The following is a 19,331-nucleotide window of genomic DNA, read 5'->3' as shown; positions in this document are numbered from 1 at the left end:
TCTATTATTTTGTCCATGAAACTTTTTTTGGGCCACGTGTCCTAATACTTTCTTGTGTAGCATAGTACCTATCGATCTCTCTATCGTTCAACTGGTCCAGCATTTATGCTCCTTGAAAACATCTCACATTCCATGTCACTTTTCCTTCTCTGCAGAACCTTCCTTTCCATTCTCCCATGTCTTTGTCTAGCTTCTCTTTAATTTATTTTCCTCCAGCACTCCGCTTAAAGCTAATTTCATATTCCCACTGCGCTTTGGGTAAAGACAATTTGTCTTGTTTCTTATTGGATTTATTAATGTTGTCTTATTTTCTGGTTCCTAACTGGATCCCTATCTAGAGATGGAAACCCATTCATGAATCTTATCATATCCTAAATGTCTTGATGTTGCTTCACTTCCAACAAATTGTTTCTGTAAAGCTATTACCTTGCTCAAGCAAACATCAAATCCAGTCTGCATGCAGTGGCATTCTTTAGACAATTGAAGAGTTGACAGGGGTGATTTAATTAGTCTCCTTCAATACATTCTGCAAGGTATATTGAAGAGTTTGCTGCATGGGTAAATTGTTAACATTTGAGTGACTGAGATCTTTGACACAGTCCATTGAATTTAAGTTTCACAAATATCACGTTTTTAAATTGGATATTGATTTAGTTCAACGTGTAGCATGTTAAATGAAGAATTTATGAATTTGGATTCTAATAAAAGCAGAAAAAACACAGAGCTGGAATAACTCAACAAGTAAGGCAGCACTTCTGCAGGACATGGATAGGCGACATTTCATGTCTGAAAATGGGTCCTGACCCAAATCTGCCTATCCATGTTCTCCAGTGATGCTGCCTGACCCACTGAGTTACTCCAGCACTTTATGACCTTTTTGTTTGTCAACCAGCATCTGCAGTTCCCCATATCTAATAAAAGCAAAGGTAGATCATTCAAACTTTTGATTTTGTTTTACTATTGAATTATATTATGATTATAGGTATGTAGCTATAATTGTGTTTTCAAAATAATTTCTGAGTTGCATAATTTTTTGGGGCACAAATGCATGACAATTAATTTTGCCTAAGGTGGGTGCCACCTTTTTCAGGACTCTTATTGTCCAGAAGAATTCTAGATCTAATTATTTAAATTCTCTCATGGGATGTGGGAATCAGTGTAAAAGTCAACATTTATTGCTCATAAATAATCAACCCCCGAGTAGACTGTGGTGAGTTGTCTTGAACCTCTACAGTCTGTGAGGTGCACATGAGGCATTGCAAGATTTAAATGTATTAACCTTGAAGGAGCAGGGATTTCAATTTCCAAATTAGAAGGATGAGTGTTTTGCTGTGAACTGGCAGATGGTGGCCTTTCCATGTACCTGCTGTATTTCCCCTTCTGGATAGTGGAGCTCACTGGCTCAGGGGATGTTGCTAGTAGTATCTTGGTGCATATAATAAGAAGATGACACCATGGTGATGGAAGGGGGCTTTTTAACAGTGCAGGGTGAAATATTTTAGTGAATAACATGTTCTGATTTACTATAGCCCAGATACAAAAATGGTGCAGTTCAGGAAAGGTGACAGTGTTGGCCTTCGACTTGCTGGTGGCAACGATGTTGGGATCTTTGTGGCGGGAGTGCAGGAAGGTAGCCCAGCTGAGAATGAAGGTCTTGAGGAAGGAGATCAGCTTCTCAAGGTAATGTAAAAACCGTCCTGCTTCACCCATGGACTCTCCTCTGTACAGCACTAGTTCAGACTAACAAGTGTGGGAGCGAGGTGGGTCAGATCAAGGCCCATTTATATCCCTCTTCTCCCACATGATTGAGATATCTTTTCCATGTGACGTTCCTACCATCCACCCAAAAACAATTGAATGGGAGTGAAGAGGAGAACATAGATATTGAATTACCATGTGCGATTGTATGTATTCTCAAGAGTTGACTGAGAATAATCGCTTTCTATTTAGTTTAAGTGGAATTGGATCCACTGTGGACACTGTAATGGAGATGATTTGGTTCTAGATTGTTTTCAAATTGTCCAAGTTGTTTTCAAATTATCATTTCCATTTTAACATTGAACTCGTAACTGATACTTTTATTCCAATGTGTTTTGTGTTGTGCATTTTTATTGCCTGGTCCAGCATATTATCAAGTGATTTTAGCATTAAATATAATTCAGTATCTCCCAGTTGAAAGCATTTACCAAAACCAATGACAAACGTCCATCTATTTCTCCACAAATATTGATAGATTCTGCATGGTGTGAATGAGAGGATTTTTTTTTGTACAACATGCCTCAATATTGGATTAGAACATGTTAAATAGTTCATATATTGGTTTAGTTTAGTTTATTGTCACGTGTACAATGACAGGTACTTGAAAAGCTTTAGTTGCGTACTAACCAGTCAGCGGAAAGACAATACATAATTACAATTGAGACATCCACAGTGTACGGATACATAATAAAGGGAATAACGTGAATAAGATTTAGTGCAAGATAAAACCTGTAAGGTTCGATCAAAGATAGTCTGAGGGTCTTGGACTTAGAAATTTGCTCAATCATTGGGCTTTGCATCATCAACCTTGTAATGATCACTTTGATCCCATCACCTCAGCCCAGGGATGGTGCAGTACTGGTGGTGAGGAGCCAAGATGAGCCAGTAATCAGCAGTTTAGACTAATTGGCAATAGGAAGAATTGAGCGAAACATTTCCACACCTGCACAGCATATTTAATCTGGAAGATGTTACCTGGAAGAGAGTTCAATAGGAACCTCCAAATGAAGTGGATGAATTCCAGAAAAGCAAATCTTTTCAGGGTTTAAAAAACAAATCTCACTTTAAACGTGTGTAGGGTCACAATTACTGAATGGCCCATTTAATGCTACCTAGTACCATGAACATCATAGTGAAATAATGAAAGAGTTAATTCTGTGGGATCCAATAACTATACTGATTTTTGCTTGATACAAGCTATTTTTTTGAAGGAAAACAAATGTAGAAGTGCATTCCTCCATCTAATGATTTGGTGACCATTTTAACTTGTTTGTATATCCCTCCAGATAAACTCCATGGATTTCCGTAGTATTGTGCGTGAAGAAGCAGTTCTTTACCTCTTAGAAATTCCGAAAGGTGAAGATGTGACCATCCTCGCTCAGAGCAAGTATGATGGTAAGTAGTGTGGGCTAAGGCAGTAAATACTAAACTGATTTGTTAATAAAAGCTTGGCAGAAGAAATCTGCTCTTGGCTGGGGGAATGTACTCTGGGTCATTCACTAGTACACTTTCCCCTGAATCCTCAAGCTGAAAATTCGTATCCCATATCTGAGCATCAACATTTTGTCAGCTATTTCAGTGGAATGCAAAGAATGCGTGAGGCTATAGGATAGGAGGACTGAGAGGAGGCTGTGCTGTCAAAGGCATCATGTAAAAGTGAGAAGAACTCTGGAACATGCATGAGATCTTGGTCACAATTTGATGTCAATTATTATTCTTCCAATGGTGGTATAAAAGTGGCTGCCTATCAGGATGATTATCTGCTGTGAACTTATCCCTGATGGAAAATAATGAGTCAACCATTGGAGGCCGAGTTGTTCAACCACCCCTGGACCTAATATTAGACAATGGTGGCTTGATGAGCCTCCATTTCTGAGAAGGTTGGCAGTTGGTGACCATATAATATGATATATTTATGTTTCCAAAGTCTTTAATTATCAAATGGAAAGTAGTGGAAATTCCAAAATAGATCCTGGCAGTGAATGAAGTGGATTTTTCCGTTGCATCATATTATCTACATGCATGTATGTTATTTGGTTGGATAGTTATCTGCTCTCTTATATTGTGCCTGTATACACGGTCGTGGAAACAGATAATAGAATGCACCCGTTTGCTTCTAAGTCCAACATAATATTTTCCTCCTCTCTCCACCAGTGTACAAAGAAATTATTAACTCGGGCCGTGGAGATTCATTCTTCGTTAGGACACACTTTGAGTATGAGAAGGAGACTCCGCAGAGCTTGACTTTTGCCAGAGGGGATGTCTTTAAGGTTTTGGATACCCTATACAATGGCAAATTGGGAAACTGGTTGGCAGTAAGAATTGGCCCTGACAATGTCCGACAACTGGAGAAAGGAATCGTTCCAAATAAAAGCAGGTAAATTCTGATTTGTATCTTGCAACTTGTATTAGTAAAGGCAAACCATATGAAATAAGTGCAGCTAGAGTTTATGAAGCCCTTTGAGGCTGCGCTATCATTCAATAAGATCATGGTGGATATTCTACATCTGCCTTACAACCTTTACAAAAAACCATCTGTCAGACTGGCTGAGTTATTTCAGCACTTTGTGTCAAAGGGTCCTGCCTGAAACGTCACTTATCCATGTGCTCCAGGAATGCTGCCTGACCTACAGGGTAGCTCCAGCACTTTGTGTCTTTATTTTTATTACACTATTCTTTAACTGTCTATCACTTAATCTTGAAGGTTCTCAGTGAAAGAGCACCTAAGGCCTTCAGTAGAAAGACTTCCACGGCCTCGCAATGCTAAGTGAGGATGATGGAAGTTTGCTGGTGGAGACCAAATTGCTTGTTTCATTTAAGAAGTGTCTGGATATCCACTTACTATGCCTGAATGTAAAAGGCTTGAAGCCAAGAGCTAGAATGTGGGATTGGACTGGATAGCTTTGCCGGACCGTACAGAGATGGTGTCCCTTTAGTCATAGTTTCCGTGGCTTTTATATTCCATGGTTTAGAGCACGAAGTTTGGAGGGAAGATGAAAAGCTGGCGACCAATCGAGTGTTTGCAAAAAAGCCTAAATTAATGCACACACTTGTATGCATTTTTTAGCAGAAACCAGCAGAGAATATCTGCTCGACACACAAGTGTCAATTGTGCCCTTTTTTTGAGATTTTGATCTATTTCAGCAAAGGGCTGCTTTATTGGTCTCAACATCTTAAAGTGGTACTTGTACAATGACAATAAAGGATATTGTATTGTATATTGTATTGGTATATTTATTTCTAAATCTATTCTACCATAGCAAGTTAGCGTCTTTCATCTGTAAAGATTGGTCATCCAGCATTTCTTGGAAACTGACCAAGTAATGCAATTGTTCTCTCCCTCCCCACCCCCCTCTGCTTTCTGTCTGACTTTAATGCAAAGTGTGATTCAATTGGGGCTGGTAATGTTTGGTTCAATGTATAGAATGTATATGTAAGGTCGTTCAGTGTCAATTTAACTTGATGCACTTTACAGATGCTTTTATTTGACTACATATAATGTTTGTCAGTCTGATCTCTACTTTTATTCAAATCTCTCTGTGGCATTATCCCACTGTAGCTCTGGAATCTCTTGCAGACTTGTAGCCTTCTGCAGTCTCTGTGCTCCACCTGGTCTGCTCGCTGATCACACCCTTCCATCACTGGTGGTCACATCAGCTGCCTGGGCTTTAAGCTCTGGAATTTGTTCCAGAAATATCTTTGCTTTTGATCTTTAAAGGTTCACCTCAAAGTCTGCATCTCCTTATAAGCCTTTGGTTCACTACCCTGATATCAGCTTAACTGCCCTGAGGTAGTTTACCATATTTTACGGGAGATGGAGTTTGACTTTTGAATGCAGCTAGTAGGTGAGGAGAAATATCATCGAAGGATCAGAGAGAACTTATGAAGACTCTTATTTGAGTAAAATTAGGACCCAGCCCAATTCTACATCCCAACACCGGATCACAGCTCCACGTATACATCCACAAAGTTTAGATGCGATTAAGGTTTCTGCTTCCACTGCCCTTTTCAGGCTGTGAATTCTAGTTCACCACCTATGGTTTTTGATCCCTCTAAGTAAAATTGATTCTTATTTATTCTAAATAAACCTCTCTTACTTTTATACATGTTGAATAAGCCTCCTCTAAGGCAAACAACTTTTTGCGTGGCTACAAAATTGAGCCCGTGAAGCTGGAAGTTAAGAGTACATGTTCGTATTGATTCAGTTGGCATGCACACTTCACCGCTCAAAGGCATTACACATTGAATCACATTCACACAGTGATACTCCATTCATAATTAATTTGTTTCCAGAGAAATTGAGGCCTATCATGTTGAATATAGGTCTGGCATTACCTGCTTGCTCTTTCCTATGCCTTAACTAATGATGGAAAGCATCCTAGTGTATCTTTTTAACCACTCTTGTTGAAAGGATACGGAGAGAGAATTCCACAGGGTGGCCCAGACATATTTGGTGATGGAATGGATGAGACTGGGGATGTGCCGAGGCCAGTGTTGAAGAAGTGCAGAGATCGTGGAATATTGCAAGCCTGCAAAAGGTTAATGAATATGGTTGCAAAAAAGACCTAGTCATTCTGCGTGGACACAGGTCCTTTGGCCCAAAGTGCCAACACCGGCCAACATGTCCCATCTACACTAATCCCACCTGCCTGCATTTGGCCAATATCCTTCTAAATCTGTCCTAACCATGTATACCTATCTAAATGTTTCTTAGCTGCCGCAGCTACCTCCTCCAGCACCTTTTTGTGTTAAAAAAAAGTTACCCCTCAGGTTTCCATTAAATCTCTCCCCTCTCACCTTTTGACTTAAATTCTATGATCCACTGTTTAGAACCTTTTTCTGTGGAATGATGCATTAATTTTTGCACAGCCAAAGAAATTAAATCATGGGGGGAAAAAAGATGATCTTGTGTTGAAGGTACTGGATTTTAGTCAGTGGTGAAGGGTTAGGATTAACTCTTGGGCCTACTTGATTTTGTCTCAGATCAGTGTTTGTGACTACCAACTACAGAATTTACTGTGGTCTGCTGAGGTGATGGATAAATAAAATCTTTGTGTCTAACTTCTACCCTGCCAGAGCTGAACAAATGTCCAATGTGCAAAACGTCCAGAAAGCAACTTCAAGTGACCGAGGGGATTTCTGGAGGTCACGAGGTCAACGAGCAGCAATGAAGAAGAATCTTCGAAAGAGTCGCGAGGACCTCACTGCTCTGCCAGTGAGCACCAAGTTCCCAGCATACGAGAGGGTTGTTCTGCGGGAAGGCAAGCACGTTTTTCATATTGGCAGCATGTCTTTGTATGTGGATTTATTTTGTCTGTGACAAATAATTAGATTTTCCATTATTCACCCACCCTGCAACCACAGAAATAAGCCATAATCAAATATGTACTTGTGATAAGAAAAATAAAATAGTAATAATTTTGGAAATAAGATTCCAGCTACTGAAAATATGTGCAATCTTGACACTTCTTCCTAAACAAGTGAAAGAAAAGGAAGACGGAGAGACTGGAGATACTGAAATCTTCAGTAAAAAACATAGTGCTGGAAGAGCTCAGTAGTCAGGTAGCCCTCTACTCCAGCCTGAAGACAGTCCCAACTCGAAATGTCATCTGTCCACTCCCTCCACTGATGCTGCCTGATCTGCTGAGTTCTTCCAGCACTTTGTTTTCTTTTACTTATGAAAGAAAAGGAAGACTTGCAACTGTTTTGTACCCAGTCCCTTTAGCGAGACTCCCAAGGGGTTTCAGTGAAGTGTTAAATTACAATTAGTATTATGGCACGATCCTCTGCCAATTTCCCACCACAGATGCTTCCTGCTTATTGAGTTCCTCCAGCACAATGCTTCTGTAGCGGAGTTAGATACAGCAGGATCCCTTAAATAACACGATAATAACCAAATAATTTGCTGACTGGTTTTACTGACAAATATTGGTCAGATCATCCAGGGGAAAATTAATAAAGAGCTTGTTTGGGTTAAGGGGCTGTCAGCTATCAAGGCCTTAAGATCAAGGAACTCGGTGGACTGTTCTGTAACATTAGAATCGTGTGGAATCTGGGGAGAGGATAGATTGGGTGGGAAATTATGAGTGAATCAAGGAGTTGTGGAAGGAGTGGTCTCTGTGGTAGGCGGGGAAGAGTGGGGATGGGAAGATATGACTGGTAGTGGGATCATGTTGGAGGTTTCAGAGTATGATGTCTTGAATGTAGAATCTGGTGGGTGAAAAGTGAGGGACAAGGAAAATCTATTCATGCTGTGACTGGCGGGAGGGAGAGCAAGAGCAGAACTATGGTCCAAGATGATGTAGGTGAGGCATCCATCTAGAGGGTCCCTCTGCAATTCTTTGGCTTACTCGTCCTTTCCCCTGTGACCGCAGGAGATGTAACACTTATCCCTATACCCCCTCCCTGACCTCCATCCAGGGACCCCGGTAGTCCTTCCTGATGAGGCCAAGGTTCACGTGCACTTCCTCAAACTTCATCTACATGATGTGTTCTTGAAGTGGCCTCCTGTACATCGGCAAGACCAAGTCTCGGTGTCTGTATCGCTGAACAATTGTGCTCTCTCTCTGCCAGAGCCTACTGGACCTTTCAATTACTAACCATTTTAACTCCTCTTCCCGTTCCTGTACTGACCTTTTTGTCCTGGGTCTCCTCCTTTGACAGAGTGATGCTGTGCACAAACTGGAGAAACTGCACCTTGCATTCCACTTGGGTAGCTTACAACCCAATAGTTTGAACATTCTCCCACACCCACTTTCTTTTGCCCCCTCACCTGGGGTCACACTTATTTCTCCCCATCAACCTGCATTCCTTCCTCCAGCTTCAGGATTGGCAACTCTTTAATCCCTTTATTTCAGACCTTCTGAATTTGCAATTCTGGCCTGTGTTCAAATCCCCTCCCCCCCCCCCCCCCACTTATCTGTGTTCAATTAGCTGCCAGGCCTTGTCCTGTCCCTCTAGCTTTTCCAGCTTTCTATCCACCCCCCCCCCCCCCCAATCAAATTGAAGAAGAGGCCCATCCCGAAAGGTCACCTAGAAGCTGTGGAGGCCGTCAATATATATTTTAAAGGCAGAGATTGACAGATTCTTGATTAGTAAAGGTGTTGGGGATTAGGGGGAGAAGGCAGGAGAATGGGGTTGAGAGGGAAAGATAGATCAGCCATGATTGAATGGTGCAGTAGACTTGATGAGCTAAATGGCCTAATTCTACTTCTACAACATGAACTATGCACTATCATATTCTCCAGAGGTGCTGCCTGACACAGAGTTACGCTAGCACTCTAGCATCATGTTGCTATGTTGTGGGAGCACATTCAGCTGCCATTTCTTGCATTGCAATGCTGATGGTACTGGACATTCTAAACTACGTGACGTACAAGCAGATATTTCTGATGCGCATTCAAAGGTGCTATAGAAGTTCAAGTCCTGCATTCTTAGAGTATTGTGGAATCAGTTTTAATTTAAAACACAACTTGTGTTGGGGACTTTCCACTTTAAGTAGTTCTTCATACTCCAGCAACCCACTTGATAGTCACTGACCCCTCTTTCTTGTTTCTAGCTGGCTTTAGACGGCCTGTGGTGCTCTTTGGGCCCATTGCTGATATAGCTGCAGACAAGCTGGCAACAGAGTTGCCCGGAAGCTACAGAACTGCCAGTAAGTACACTATGACATGCAAGCATTTTAAAAGTAGACTTTGTGCAAATCATTGAAGTGCTACGTTAGAAACCAAAACAACTCTACTGTAAATAAATTATTATTCCAGAAACCGAACCCAGAGATGCAGGCTCTGAGAAGTCATCTGGTGTTGTTCGATTGAATACGGTCAGGCAAATCATCGAAGAGGTAAGAATAATTTGGGCACTGACTTGAATTTATACAGTGTTACAGCATTCTAAATTGCCCCCCCCCCCCCCCCCCCCCAAGGAATTTATTGGACCAATCACCTTTAATTTGTCGGCAGTGGGAGAAATCAAAAGATAAATTGTTAAAGAAGAAATCAAGTTCTGCCATGCAGAGGCGAGTGTTAATGGAGGCGAACTGGTTAGATCGATATTCTCGAAAGAGGCTGAGGCCCCTAAAGCCTTTCTGTGGGAGATTGGGAGTGGAAGTGTACAGGGTGTGGTCATCCATGATAAAGATGAGGCTATGACGGCCAGGGAATTGGAAATTGTTGAAATGGTGGAGGGCAACCAAGGTGTCCCAGATGTATGTGGGGAGGGGTTGGGCAAAGGGGGAACAAGATGGAGTCCATGCACGAGGAAATAAATTTCAGTGGGACAAGAACAGGCAAATATAATGGGACTACTCGGACGGTGCCATTGTAGAAGACCCAAGTCTATTGACCTGCTGAATTACACTCTGGTACCCGATTGCCATTTTTTATCTTCATTAACAGGCCAGTCCTACTTGTAAGTCTTGAGTACAAGATAGAAATGGACAGTGCAGGATTGAGAAACTATCAGGTTGAAGGCTGTGGTGAGGAAATTTCCTGAAATGATGAGATCTGTTGATTTTTACTGAAGGGTCCAATTTCTCCTCTCACTGATGACTGAGCAGATATGGATCAGCCACAAAACTCGAGGTCTCTGCTGGGATTGTTCACATGTGCATCACACCTGCTACCATTGGCAAGAGTTCGCGTCTTTCTATTTTGTTGTTATTTTTGGTACTAAAAAAAATAGACTTTAACTTTGCAAAGAATTCCACAAAGGCTTCTATAAATCTGGACATTGCACCTTGGGTTAGAGGTTGTTTCGAAATGGTAATAACTGAAATGGAATAGATATATATTTTTTTGTGGGGCAAAAACAATTCAAGGATATCAAACCAATGAATGCAAAATGTGTTGAGATATGGATTTTGGAGGTCAATGGCAAAACTGACTTGGGTCTGAATGGCCTGTTTTCCTGTTTTGTTCACCTTTATTGTGTAAATGGTGGTGTCTTTGGTTTCTATTGGTCATTGAGTTTTATTCTGCTTTAAATAGGACAAGCATGCTTTACTGGACGTTACGCCCAAAGCTGTGGACCTGCTGAACTACACTCAATGGTACCCAATTGTTATCTTCTTCAATCCGGACAACAAACATGGTGTTAAAACCATGAGGCAAAGACTGAATCCAGCATCCACCAAGAGTTCCAAGAAGTTGTATGACCAATCTGTCAAGCTAAGGAAGAGCTGTTCTTATCTTTTTACAGGTGAAAAGCATTGTTATTACCTGCAAATATTGCAGAGCAATGGTAGTCAGGAAGAGAAGATGACCGCTCAGCCTATTATGCCAGTACTGGCTCTTTGCTGCCCGATTATCCCATCTTTTCCTGGGCCTTCTTTATAATTTTGCAAAGCTCCCTTGACCCCAAGTTTTGGAATTGATGGAAATCACTAACATTTTCGTGGTGAACTAAAATATTGCACATGCCGAAATTTGTCATATGATCAACAAACAAAACTGTGACATTACTATGTGTGCAAAATTCTAACAGTGAGCTCATTTCAACAGAACTCTGTTAATAATATGCTTTGGTGCTGCTTGGGATTGCAAAACAGACACCGTTGTTTTTATGTCTATGCACCATCACTTATTATGCACTGAACGGGGGGGGATACTAGCTTTTTAGCATTTCTTGCTTTTAAGTAACCTTAAATGAGGAGGAAGACTAGTTTAGAAAGGGAATTCGAGCGTAGGTCCTTGGCCATTGAACGCACAGCTACTGTAATGTACTGAAATTTAATTTGCATGTGCAAGAAACCAGAATTGTTAGTGTTCAGAAATTTTGAAAAAGTGCAGTTGGTTAAAGAGGTACAGCAAAGGCCAGAAAAATGTAACCATTGGAATATCTATATACTAAAACTCTCGTCTGTTTGTTCCTGAACTACAGCCAAAACGGTTCACGATAGCGCGACAATTTTAGGCCCACCTTACTCACCGTCGTCCCTTTGGTGCTAATGGAAGAAGTTTAATTGAAATCGGTGTTATATTTTAAAAGTTATTCACATTTTAAAGTTTAAATCTATCTCTGGGGAAGGGGGGGAGAAGGGAGGGTAAGGGGGATGGAGTGGGGGGGAGGGAAAAGGGAGGGGTAGGGGGGAGGGGGTGGACAGGGGAGAGGGGAGGGGTGGGGGAGAGGGGGTGGAAGGGGAGTGGGGTGGACAGGGGAGGGGGGGAGGAGAGGGTGCTGCACCAATGCAGGAGAGGTTTGGGCCCACTTGGTCTAGTGAATTCTAAACCCGAGTAATTGCCATACCAGTGTAAATGTAGTTGGTGAAGCTATCAATTGAATGTAAAAGTCACAAAGCTCCTTCCCAGTCTGGTGTTTGAATCCACAAATTTAATACCATTAGCAGGGTCTAAGGAAATGGCAAACATCATTATTGTCATCAGAATCCACCCTGAGAAGAATCACAGCCCCCGGACAGTTTAGCGGGTTTTGCTAACATTAACTGTGAATCATTACATCGGTTGAAGATCCACGTGATCTGGCACAATGGTAGTTGTAAAAGAGTTTGTATATCCAATTGGTGTCTGTGGTAGAACTCCACTGCCCCATCACATTCTTCAATAATTATTCTGTATGGTCCTCTCAGCCTTGACTACTTTCTTCAGTGAGTTGCTAGTTTATTTGAGATAAGAACTTTGAGGGGCTTTTTTAATAAAACGAGTTTTAGGAAACCGGTGATTTTAAGTTAGCATTCTTCTGTTGATGGGGTAGCAGGGAAGCATCTGATGAGGAGGTCTTGGGTTGCAAATTTTCAGCATTGCAAATTAATTCATTAGCAACAAGAAATGGCATCAATCATCCTGATTTTGATTAGTTACACTGACGTGGGATGAAAGGTGATCTGATCAAGTAAATGTCTGCTTAGAGCAGTTCAGTCAAATGAACGACACTATTTCTGCACTGTAGATTTAGTGTGGTTTTTGATGGAACCATTTTAATACAAGTACGTTCTCCCCGTGACCTGCGTGGGTTTTCTCCGAGATCTTCGGTTTCCTCCCACACTCCAAAGACGTACAGGTATGTAGGTTAATTGGCTGGGTAAATGTAAAAATTGTCCCTAGTGAGTGTAGGATAGTGTTAATGTATGGGTATCACTGGGCGGCACGGACTTGGAGGGCCGAAAAGGCCTGTTTCCGGCTGTAGATATATGATATGATATGATATGTATACTACTGTGTATCTTGTCGAAGGTATTTATTCACAAAATGCTGGAGTAACAGCAGGTCAGGCAGCATCTCAGGAGAGGAATGGGTGACGTTTCGGGTTGAGACCCTTCTTCAGACTGATGTCTGAAGATCAGTCTGAAGAAGGGTCTCGACCCGAAACGTCACCCATTCCTTCTCTCCTGAGATGCTGCCTGACCTGCTGAGTTACTCCAGCATTTTGTGAATAAATACCTTTGATTTGAACCAGCATCTGCAGTTATTTCCTTACACTACTGTGTACCTTGGATTGATGTACTGCCAAATTACGTTTATGGCCATCAGCCATGCTTGTAAAGGGGAGATCACTTATTTTTTTACTTTAACCTTGCAGAGACCATTGATCTCAATTCGTCGCATGATGGCTGGTATGGATTGGTAAAGGATTTGATCAGAGATCATCAGGCTTCTGCAGTCTGGATTTCAGAAGCCAAGGTATATATTTGGGTATATTAATAGTCACTTAGCTTGTGCAACATTTTGACAAGGTTGATTTTAAGAAGAATCTGATATTAATGATTGCACATTATGAATTGATCCTAGTACACACATCGTGGGACCCGCGGGAAAGACTTGCGTCGATTGTTATTATAATGATTTGCAATCCTGGGTGTCAACTGCAGTTTCAACAATGGAGTGTTTAGTTAAAGGACTATATTAGTTATTGAACCAAAATGTCATTTGGTCTTTCCATCACATTTATCAAAGAATTTGAGCTGTGTTAGTCAGTAACAACACATTAGTGTTGGAAAAGAATGGTCGCCTTTAAGAAGATATACAGACTGCTCCTCTTAAGAGAAAATTGATTGAGAGTAAGTTTTATGTTTGAGTACCCATTTCTCGTCCCACCCCATCCAACCATTGCCGATTCACCTCTCCATTCATATAGATGAAACATTGTTTCAATCGAGTGCAAGTTTCCTGACATTCTGATGCATTCACCCACCCTAGCTGAACTTGCACTGTTTTGTTTAGTGTGGTTAGCCCCATTTATTAACTACCCATTGTCATATTTTTGAAATAACTTCCTCATCCCCTAAATGTATTAATTTGCAATTTTCTTTTGTTGAAAGAAGTGTTTTTTTGGTTAGGATTTTCCCAATGGATTATCCAAGTTGGATTTTCATTAACTACATCACGCTGTAAGGATCACTTAGTAAAATTGTTAGTGGACTTGCTGATCTCCTGTTTATGAATGTGCATTAAAGTTGCACATTCTATTTTATAGAAAATAGGTGTAGGCGGAGGAAGGAAGGGCCATTAGGCCCTTCGAGCCAACACCACCTTTCATTGTGATCATGGCTGATCATCCACAATCAGTAACCTGTGCCTGCCTTCTCCCCATATCCCTTGATTCCACTAGCCCCTAGAGCTCTATCTAACTCTCTTTTAAATTAATCCAGTGAATTGGCCTCCACTGCCTTCTGTGGCAGAGAATTCCACAAATTCACAACTCTCTGGTTGAAAACGTTTCTTCTCGCCTCAGTTTAAAATGGCTTCCCCCTTTATTCTTTGACTGTGGCCCTGGTTCTGGACTCCCCCAACATTGGGAACATTTTTCCTGCATTTAGCTTGTCCAGTCCTTTTATATACGTCTCTATAAGATCCCCTCTCATCCTTCTAAACCCCAGTGAATACAAGCCCAGTCTTTCCAATCTTTCCTCATATGACTCGTATTAACCTCGTAAACCTTTAGATTTTAAACATTTTGCTTGCATCTATTTGCAACTGAAATTTGGGAATCTGTATTGCACAATGAATCAATCTTTTAATCTTGTTGCTAAGATACTTTGGGATTCTAAATTGCATGATATTAAAACCACATCAGTAATCTAAAGTCCTGTTTATTTGGGAATGGGCAATAAAGACTGGCCTGGCCAATGACTCACATCTTGCAAGTGGACTCGACAAAAAAAACAAGAGGATCAAATCCTGAACATTTAGAATTTTTTGAAAATTCCTGCTTGCTCTGACGAGGAACAGATCATGGATTAACTCTTCCCGCCCCAGAGTGTGGCCGTGCTAGGTTTAGTTTGCTTGCGGTTTTCCAGATGGGGATAGTTCCAAAATGGTGATGGGAAATTGCAGCCATCTCTCAGGCTCAGATATTCACTCTAATCCTTTCCACATGAGGCAGCCGATTAGCTGTTGACCTATTCTCATGGGAGGGACTAACAATGTTTTCTAAAATATCTGGATGGGAAATTGTTTTATTGGTGAACATTGGCACCCAATTCAACCTAACTGGCATGACTGTTTCTGACGTAGGCTGATGGACTGGGAGAGGAAGATCTTGAGATGCCCGATGATCGCATGTCCTATCTGTCAGCCATGGGAGGTGACTACCTCAGCTGTGATAGCCGATTGATGAGCGACTATGATGATACTGACACAGAGGGTGGTGCCTATACAGACAACGAGCTGGATGATCCAGTGAATGAGCCACGTGTATCATCGGTGGCCAGATCATCTGAACCGGTGCAGGTGGACAAGGTTGGTGTGCTACATTCAGACACTTTATCTGTTGGCCCTGTCACCATCAAGGAATACATTCCACATTTGTCATAAGTAAATATCCACAGGATATGGGGCCACTCATCCCATCTCATCCATGCTATTGAATATGTTCCACATGAGTGTACTCCCAAGAATGCTCTCACACTTTTCCCTCTATCCTTGTGTTTATCCAGCTTCCCCTTAAATATATCTCTTTTTCATCCCAACTACTCAGGGTGGTGCAGTGGTAAAATTGCTGCCTGACAGCGGAGACTCTGGTTAGATCCTGACTACGGGTGCTCTCTATATGGAGTTTTTATGTTTTCCATGTGACCGCGTGGGTCTTCCCCGGGTACACCAGTTTCCTCCCACATTCCAAAGTTTGTTGGTTAATTGGCTCTGCAAAAACAATCCCTAGTGTGTAGGATAGAACTAGTATCCGGGTGATTGCCGATCGCCACAGACTCAGTGGGCCGAAGGGTCTGTTTCCACACTGTATCTCTCAACTAAATTAAACACTGTCTGCGCAGTGTATTTTTTGTTTTGACCGCTCTCTATAAAGAAATGTCTTCTGCATTCCTGGTAGAATTTATCTGTGACTGTCTTGTTTTGGTGACCTCTGTGCTGTGGTCTTCCTGATGTGAAAATATTTATCTGTGTAGCTATAATACATGCAACTTGTGATACACCAACTTCTTTTAAATCAGCATTTTTTTATTGTCAAATATATTTTCTAGAAAACCTAGAGAACGTTCATGTCTATTCCCAGTCTTGTGGATACGTCTCTACACAATACTGATTATTTAGGATGACAAAGGCAATCTGTTCTTGCTTGTCATAGTTTTTTTGTGATTTTGGCCACTTCCACTTGCTGTATTGTTGCTACTATTCTTTCAAGAGCTGCCATCTTAGTTGATCAATAACTCCTTCTTTTCAGCGGAGGCCAAGTCCAGTGCCAGCAGTCGCCAGAGGACAAATGAGGAGAGCAGGCAGCAGGGAAGTGCTGAGGGATCCCAGCCCCCCTCCAGATTTCAGACCTGAGCCGCCAAAGGTAATGGCTGTTGTCAACTGTGTGACACTCTGCAGTCTGCTCTTATTGTCATGAATGCTATATATTTATCAGAGCCTACTGAACTGGCTGACTTACAGTGGCTCTCCTTGTTTTAAATTCTCCTAATTTACCAATCACTCCAAGGCCTTTCTGTGTCACCTCCTTGACCTCCCTGACTCTTCACTTCAACGCACTGGCCTCTCGTTTAATCGGCAGGATTTTATCTTGGAAAGCAGAGGCATCATGCTCTGGAATCCCCTCCCTAAACCCCACACTCAGCATCCTGATAAAGACCATTGAAAACAGAATGTTGATCTGGTCACCTCCTCGCTCTTCAAAGTTATCCTGTGGGATCTGTTGCATTTATTCCATCCACCGTGCATTGCATGTGAGATACCATGCCAGAGATTCCAGTGCACACAATCCCTGACCATGTTCCGGGTTCAGATCTCAAGTCGATAAATTAAAACTGCGTGACTTGAGTAGGATTGGTTGGGTTGGCTCTATGTAATTGTACCAGATGTGGGATGTGATAGGGTTGAGACTGCAAATAATCGAGAGGGTAGATAGCATGGGAAATGGTTTGCTACATCTCAGACCTCAGCCTGTGGAACCTCACTATCTGTCAGGTGTAGTATAAATTGTAAGTGCATGGGTTAGGTTCAGACTGGACATGGCTGGGATGAGATTTGATTTTATAATTAAACAGAGCAATGTAGTGCACTCAGAGCACCGAGGAAGTGCTGAAATGCCAGAAGGGTTGCCATTTCGATGCAACATTAAATCAAAGCACTAGTCTGTGGATATAAGACCCTATGGAAAACCAGGTTAGTTTGCGCTGATGTTCTGGCCAGTGTTTATGGTGCAATCAGCGTTACCTTTTTTTTTTTAAAAACCAGATTTTCCTGGGATTGTTATGTTGCTCAGTAGACTCAGCCCGGTCCATCACAGATGTAGCCCTCCCTTCCGTTGAGAGCATCTGCATCTCGGCTGCTTCAAGAAGACAATATCTTTCATTCAGAATCTCCACCATCCTGGCCACGGCCTCTTCTTGCTGCCACGTTCAGCAGGAGGTACAGAAGCCTGAAGTCCCACTTCACCAGCTTCAGGAACAGATATTTTCCTCCAACTATCATGTTCTTAAACTGACCAAAACAACCCTAATCCCACTTTGAGAAGGGAACACCACTGGCCACCTCTTGCACTACCCTGATTAATTTTTCTAATTGATCTTTGCACTAATGCCTTGCTTTTGCACAGTCTTCTAGAAAATGTCCATAATTTCTATATGATTTGTGTTTGTCCGAGTCTATGTGCTTGTGATGCTGCTGCCGGCAAGACTTTTCATTGTATCTGTGTCTCAGCGTACTTGTGCACGTGACCATAAACTCTACTGGATTTGCTGGGGGGATTGTGTGCAGAAAATTCAAGGTAAAATAAAAACTGAAATGTTAAAGTAAACATTACTCCATTCCATTGCATCTGATTGTATTCTTGCTTAGGCCAAACCTGACGTTCATGCCTATGCAAAGGAGCCTGCCAGGCCGTACTACGATTCCCATTACAGCAGTTCGAGTCCCGGGAGCAGCGAGCATCCTCGCAGCCAGGAGCCGCCTCCCTCTTCCAAACCACAACCCCCTCCGGTGGCTCTGAAGCCCTCTTTTGGGAACAAGACAGCGCTCAAACCGTCCACTCCAGCCACGCTCCCCCCGAACGAAGAGAACGAGGAGGTGGAGTACGAAGAGTTGGGAGAAGGTGGCCAGAAGAAGTCAGTGCTGGGCAAAGTGAAAATATTTGAGAAACTGGACCACAAAGCTCGTGCTCAGAGGCTGCAAGAATTGCAAGAAGCACAGATGGCAAGAGTAAGTGCCATCACCATTTTGATAACAAATGTTTTCTGGTATAAATCGATAATACTTTCTCAGTTTGCACCCACCAGCAGCAGAATTTGAGCAGCAATGACCTGCGGACATAGGAATTGGTATCGGGGTATTATTGTCGCCTGTACCACAATACAATGAGAAACTTTGTTTTGTGTTATCCAGACAAATCGTACACGAGTACATCAGGTATTCCAAAAGTGGAAGTAAACGGAGTGCAAAATATAGTGTTGCAGCTACTAAAAGTGCAGTTTTTAAAAAAGAATTATAAATGCAACTCAAGACGAGGCCATTTGGCCCAAGGGTGCAGAAAAATAAGCCACTCATTCCCAAAGCCATCTCTCGCTCTGCAGCCGTGTTGCTTCAAGTGCATCTCTGCTCATGCCTGGAGTATTTCACCATCAACAACATCCTGAGTGAATTCCAGACCACCGTAATCCTCTGCTGAAAATATTTGTCTTCTCCTTTCCTCCAATCATCTTGCCATTCATAGAATCTGAGCCTTCTGCAAGGTGGATGGATCTTTGTTGACTCTATTTACTTTCTTCGCTAATAGGGAGTTCAGAACTGGGGGTTGAAGGCTCCGTGTAAGGGACCGGCCATATCATAGAAACATAGAAAATAGGTGCAGGAGGAGGCCATCCGGCCCTTCGAGCCAGCACCGCCATTCATTGTGATCATGGCTGATCGTCCCCAATCAATAACCCGTGCCTGCCTTCGCCCCATATCCCTTGATTCCACTAGCCCCTAGAGCTCTATCTGACTCTCTCTTAAATCCATCCAGTGATTTGACCTCCACTGCACTCTGTGGCAGAGAATTCCACAAATTCACAACTCTCTGGGTGAAAAAGTTTTTTCTCACCTCCGTTTTAAATGGCCTCCCCTTTATTCTAAGACTGTGGCCCCTGGTTCTGGACTCGCCCAACATTGGGAACATTTTTCTGA

General features: G+C 42.1%; 1 protein-coding gene across 7 annotated transcripts in view; it reads left to right on the top strand.

Moving 5' to 3' along the window:
* Window positions 1-19,331, top strand: part of tjp2a (tight junction protein 2a (zona occludens 2)) — a 110,912-nt gene that overhangs the window by 82,543 nt on the left and 9,038 nt on the right. For all 7 annotated transcript variants that reach the window (XM_078395362.1, XM_078395380.1, XM_078395358.1 and 4 more), the window contains 11 exons: window positions 1,530-1,680; window positions 3,045-3,153; window positions 3,913-4,135; window positions 6,835-7,019; window positions 9,317-9,412; window positions 9,522-9,601; window positions 10,746-10,956; window positions 13,294-13,394; window positions 15,228-15,452; window positions 16,393-16,506; window positions 18,009-18,368. In XM_078395362.1, the coding sequence (XP_078251488.1) occupies window positions 1,530-1,680; window positions 3,045-3,153; window positions 3,913-4,135; window positions 6,835-7,019; window positions 9,317-9,412; window positions 9,522-9,601; window positions 10,746-10,956; window positions 13,294-13,394; window positions 15,228-15,452; window positions 16,393-16,506; window positions 18,009-18,368 (1,855 nt within the window). The remainder of the gene's footprint in view (window positions 1-1,529; window positions 1,681-3,044; window positions 3,154-3,912; window positions 4,136-6,834; window positions 7,020-9,316; window positions 9,413-9,521; window positions 9,602-10,745; window positions 10,957-13,293; window positions 13,395-15,227; window positions 15,453-16,392; window positions 16,507-18,008; window positions 18,369-19,331) is intronic.

The sequence above is a fragment of the Rhinoraja longicauda genome, chromosome 3 (assembly GCF_053455715.1).
Source record: "Rhinoraja longicauda isolate Sanriku21f chromosome 3, sRhiLon1.1, whole genome shotgun sequence".
Classification (NCBI taxonomy): Eukaryota; Metazoa; Chordata; class Chondrichthyes; order Rajiformes; family Arhynchobatidae; genus Rhinoraja; species Rhinoraja longicauda.
This window is presented reverse-complemented; position numbering and strand designations above follow the sequence as displayed.